This window comes from Haliotis asinina, chromosome 11, assembly GCF_037392515.1.
Source record: "Haliotis asinina isolate JCU_RB_2024 chromosome 11, JCU_Hal_asi_v2, whole genome shotgun sequence".
Classification (NCBI taxonomy): domain Eukaryota; kingdom Metazoa; phylum Mollusca; class Gastropoda; order Lepetellida; family Haliotidae; genus Haliotis; species Haliotis asinina.
The window spans coordinates 14,094,667-14,100,405 of record NC_090290.1 but is presented as its reverse complement, the minus strand read 5'-3'; the positions used below and the strand labels follow the sequence as shown (position 1 = coordinate 14,100,405).

Here is a 5,739-nt window from a genome sequence, read left to right as displayed (position 1 = left end):
CGTGTGCAAATGATCGGTGACTTTGAGCTACGTGAGTGAGTGAGTTTAGTTTTACGCCGCTTTTAGCAATATTCCAGCAATATCACGGCAGGGGACACCAGAAAATGGGCTTCACACATTGTTCCCATGTGGGGAATCGAACCCGGGTCTTCGGCGTGACGAGCGAACGCTTGAACCACTAGGCTACCCCACCGCCCATTTGAGCTACGTGAATCACATGACAAGTTACTGCAAAGAAACTTTCTAATTCGTGATTTGATAAAGAAAAAAGGTGGAACTAGTTGTGATGGAATCCACAATCCGTCTGTGTTATTATAACACTGACCTATGGAGACTCACTGTATCGCTAGAAATCAATGTCCATTTTCAATTTATTCATTAACACCTTGGGTGAACCTGATATCCACAACTACCAGCTTTGGATGACTGGTAATAACAACAGCATCGACGAAAATTAAATATTGTCACCCAATATCTGCCAAATATTTTCGTATGTGACACTGTAATTTGCCAATCTTGATGTCAACGCATTCATTATGACTTTACTGTAAGTGCGTAATCGTTCCCCTGTTGGTAAGGGATTAGCACGGGACAGTCGTTCCGTCTGGCGTTCAGCTACACAGCCGTCCCCAGCAATAACAACACTCAATGGCCAAAGATTAAATCATTAGGATTAAAGTTTGGCGATTTTGAGATTTGTACCCTTCCCGTGTTTTCATACTAGAATAGTGTCACTCGACTTCTCGTTAACCTGTTCTGATTCGTCTATTCATTGCTCATTCATCCTTTCATATAGTTTCCTTCTGTCAATCTGTTCAGTTGTATTGGATGGATTTTTTCATTCTTTCCCATAAATCCGCATTCCTTCCTTCTTTCTGTCCACAGATATTTGCGAAAAGAAAATATAAAAAATCAGCTTCCTGTCGTTTTCCTTCCATTTGGCCATCCGTCATTTATTCAAAAATGTATCACATTCATTCATTCATTCATTCATTCATTCATTCATTCATTCATTCATTCATTCATTCATTTATTCATTTATTCATTCATTCATTCGCCTATCTGTCTGATAATGTTCAGAGGCTTTTAAATGTTTTCTGTTGAAACTTTATTTCTTTCATTTAATGAGAGTGGTATAGAGTCACGATCTTGCTCATGTGCCCTATATATGTGCGAGTTTATAGTCCCTGGTGAGGTTATTCCAAGTTGTTCATTCTGTGTTTAACACAATTGTGATTAAAACAATTACATGATGTCATGAGAACATACACATTCTCTTTTACAGACTACAGACCTATCACCCCAAAATCTTCACAATCATATCCAGAGAAAATGTTAATTCTATGTGTGGACCGTCAAATATATACTCATCCAACAGCTAAGGAACTTGATTTTGTTGTGGAAAAAGATCCTCATTGTGTATAAAAGTACGACCAACTGACTTTATTCGGGCCCTGTATTTCGGGTGGTCGGGGTGAAAACGCAACAGTTGGCAATTTCGGTTTGACGTACTGAATGAAACAACGGCAACTTCACTTTGATCGAAATAAAGAATTAAACCTGATTTAATATCCAGCTTCTATATATTCCCCGTGTGTGCAGACACACTGGGGTGTGTATGTCTGTAAACCAGTGGGATCGTTTAGTCCATCCCTGTTAAAATTTAGCTATACGATCTGAAAACGAAAACTTCATTTCAATCCCACCGCGATCTTCCAGCAACAAGTTTCCCCAACCCGTTTACAATTGTCGAGGCAAGGCATCCATGCTGTAGAGTTACTCGAGCGAGACACGTTACCCCAATCCTGGCAGGACAAATCCACTACGCAAGCCGAAACAAAATCGCCCAAGGGTAAAAACCCCCTCGTGCTTGGGTCGCGCTGGCTCGTGCCAAGCAGATGATTGACAGGTGATGTCACGTGGATGGGCTAAGCCCCGCCTCTCACACGTGGTCTACTTGCTTCCTGAGGTCCTACCTGGCCAGCAGCCAATCAAGTGTCGCGTGCCTGTTGCATTTAAATTTCAATGCGATTACTTTTGTTAAACTTGCTACCTGTGGCTTAACAGGGTATAAATATGAGCCTTGCACTGTAGGAATCACATACCTTGTGCAGCTACAGGTAACAGACTAGCTCCACTCTCAGTGTTTACCTCAGTCCCGCTACCTGTTGAGTTCTGCTGTGACAGCGAGTCATCCGTTGCTGCTAGTAGTACATATGAACTTTACTGTTAAACACTAAGAGTGTTTGTGAGTGATCGAGTGCGGCTCGAATCCCGTATATTACGATGATGGAGACAGAACGTCGCCTGATGGGGGATGAGGCAGTGTACACCGACATCCCCTACACAACGACAGAACTGTCGCCATACTCAACGACGTCAACCTACTCCAGCGACACGTCTCACAACAGTAGCTTCTACAACGAGTTCGACTGCTACCAAAATTCGGACCCAAACAGAATATTCTACCCTGTCCACGAGAGAAGTGACATTGCTATGCATAATCTGTACGCGGGGTTCACGCCCAGTACTGCCACAGACGTGTATCAACCAAATGCAGTATGGCACCACCAACAGCAACAGGACGTTTCTGGGCCGTCACAGATGACGCCGGTCACATCTGTTTTACCGTCCATGACTTTTTGCAGAACCCCCAGTCAGACTTCTCCGACAGGGTTGGGACCAAATGGTAAACCAAAACGGAAAAGAATTCAAACGATGCCTCAACGCAAAGCCGCAAACGTCCGAGAGAGAAAGAGGATGTTTCACCTAAATGAAGCTTTTGACAGTCTAAGACTGCGTCTGCCAGCATTCAACTACGAGAAACGCCTGTCCAGGATCGAGACTCTGAGACTAGCCATTACATACATCGGGTTCATGAAGGAAATCATGGATGGCAAGGACCCAAAAGACATTAAACTGGAGAAGGATTTTGATATGAGCGATATGGAGAACTTTCAAATCCCTAGTGTGTCTGCTTCTAGTTCCAAAGAAGGTGAAACAGACTCAGAATAGACATTTATTCCTCGCTGGAGGAGCGGCAAGTGCAATTAACATTATCTTTGTAAATTTCAATTCAAGGTCAGTGCTGTTATAACTGTGAGTGACACCTCATGGTTTATATTTCATTCTATTTGTGACATTTTGCAACTGAAAAAACACGCGGTCTTCCACGCAGCGATCTTCCATTTGATTGGCTGTTACTGTTTGATTGACGTTCTGCCTGTCACGTGTGCACTGTTGTTCGCCATACCATCTTTCCAGATCGGGTTCTTGAGATTATTGGTACTACTATTATACAAACGCTAAAAAGTGGTAACGTTCTTCAGATCGTTCTTAAGTAAACATTTCAGCATGGAACAAATGTTGTTTACGTTGAACGCTAACGTCTAGAAATAATATATTCCAGTTCAAAGTCAGATTCTCAAATACAATTCAGTCATTTGACCCCTAAAATCTACGTTTCACTTTTTCCAGATTTACTGCTCGAAAAACGAGATTGCCGTTCTCAGTTCGTTTTTGAATCTTTTGAAGCTTTGAACGGCCACTTGAGAAATCCAGAATTTATAATCGCTGTACTTGAACAGCCACTTGTGGCGTTGTATTCAGCCTCAGGCGATTTTGGTTGTCTAATGGCTATCTAAAGTAAATCATGTATTTGATGCCGAACAAACAGATACTCTCCGTATGTTCCAGCTTTGAAGCCAACCCACATAGTGCAATATCATAAGTTTGGTTATGGCGTCAACTAAACGTTGGACATGATTTATTTCTATTTTTGTACTGTTTTATGAAAGGCCAGTTATCGATCGCCCGAAGACCATGATAGTATTTAATCATTCATATTGCGAGTGTCTACAGGACATTCGTCAGTTCATTGTTATGTTCATTTTTGAATTGTAAATAAATCATTTTATTACATAATTTATCTTCTTTGTTTTCATCTATAACGTCCGACATAACTCTTGTTACAACGTGCCGTGCTCTGCTAATACTGTGAGCGCCGGGACATGACTGAAATAGTGTTTAAAACGGCGATAAATAAACCACGGAATTAAAACTACATGGACACGACTTGTGATCACTCACTCACTCACTCACTCACTCACTCACTCACTCACTCACTCACTCACTCACTCACTCACTCACTCACTCACTCACTCACTCACTCACTCACTGGTTGCACTGAATTAAGGTTATTACTTCATGTTGTTCGTTTCCTCACGACACAGATGTGGTGGGCCTGGTACTGCCTCAGACAGTCAAGGACAGACAGTCAATGATAGACAGTTTTCTCAGGAAACTGGAACCGTGAAGGCTTTGTGACCGCTGACCGCCATCCCTGACCGCCTACACGCGAAGTCTGGGATCGTTAGCAAGCAAAATCTATTATACTGCAAGCATATAAAGCTGACAGTTTACATCACATTTCACCTTTTCAAATCCACACATCAATCTGTAAGACGAAATATCAACACGTGGTTTTCGTCATGTTATAACATATAGTAAAACAGAAGCAAATGGCTTCTTGATAGCTTGAAGGAAACACTAGGGCGCATCCAGAAACATTAAATCATATCAGTGTAGACGCTTGCTCGCTTGGCTTTGTAGAGTCAAAAGAAGTAAACTCTCTTCCCTTTGAATGGCTGTCAATATATGTACTTAAACGCCACGAGAGACTTTTCAAATGAAATAAAAAAAACTCAGGTCAAGGTGGTCGTACAAAGGCCACACCGGTGGACCGCGAGGGGGAGGGGAGGGCTCACATTTCATTGCTGCCTTCTGTTGAAATATGCTGGCTTGCAACCCATCGGACTCCTCCAAAGAGTGTCAAAGTGAGAACATAACTACTCATTTACATAAACCCCTTTGCCGGTTAAATGAAAAAGTAGTCTCAGCATTGAAAGCGAATTAAGAACGCTTTTTGGTGTTGTGTAAGCATGTATAGCTGCCTTGGGCATCGTGATTTTAGGGGGTTTTGCCCTTGTAAAGAAAACGTCCACCCGCCTATAAAACCATATGAAGTGGAGATGAAATGTCTGTCCGCGGACAGAGGTGATGCGGCCCCTCAAAGGTGGATGGTGCTCTGTGCACAGTGTTGACCGGCGCCGGGCTTTGTGAACTGATCAAGCTGGAAGTCAAAGATGCCATATAACCTCTAAAGTATGCGTTTTCTGGCAACAAAACATATTTCAAAAATCATTTTTCACGACGAAAGCAATAAATCATTTCGAAAGAAATCAGAGAACTGTGTCCATGAACTGTTCCGGCTTATTGCTCCCTTTTGGTTTTATACTTTGTTTTGATGGTACGAATCTGCATGATAACTCCAATACGAAGAACACCTTGAACACGCTCATAATCAAAGGGCGCGGAACATCTCTTATGCAAAGTGACATTGTTTTATGGTAAGTCATAACGATATTTTGAATAGAATGTGTGTAGATCTGATGATTCGTTTTAACAAGTCCGTGAAAATACAAATGGACATAACGGCGAACAAAAATTTATCAGACAATTCGAAAACACTTTCGAATATATTTGGATGAATGGTATATGCAAGGACGCTAAATATTCGTGTGTATAGAATGTACAAGGGTTGTGAATAAGCAGGTGTTTGGTACTTACAGGGACGGTGAACAATACAACAATATAGTTCAAAACAGTTGTGAGTGGAGATACTGAAAGTACTGAAGGGTGAGATATGGTTCATAGTTGATGGCTGATGGTTGATAGGAC

General features: G+C 41.8%; 1 protein-coding gene across 1 annotated transcript; it reads left to right on the top strand.

The window, feature by feature from the left end:
• The first annotated feature begins 2,098 nt into the window (after positions 1 to 2,098).
• LOC137255729 (uncharacterized) lies at positions 2,099 to 3,924 on the top strand. Its single transcript, XM_067793228.1, has one exon. The coding sequence runs from the start codon at positions 2,287 to 2,289 to the stop codon at positions 3,013 to 3,015; it is 729 nt and encodes a 242-aa protein (XP_067649329.1). The 5' UTR covers positions 2,099 to 2,286; the 3' UTR covers positions 3,016 to 3,924.
• The last annotated feature ends 1,815 nt before the right edge of the window (positions 3,925 to 5,739 follow it).

What these genes read in the sequence shown, in the direction of transcription:
- LOC137255729 (XM_067793228.1), top strand. Translation starts at nt 2,287, where the DNA reads ATGATGGAGACAGAACGTCGCCTGATGGGGGATGAGGCAGTGTACACC.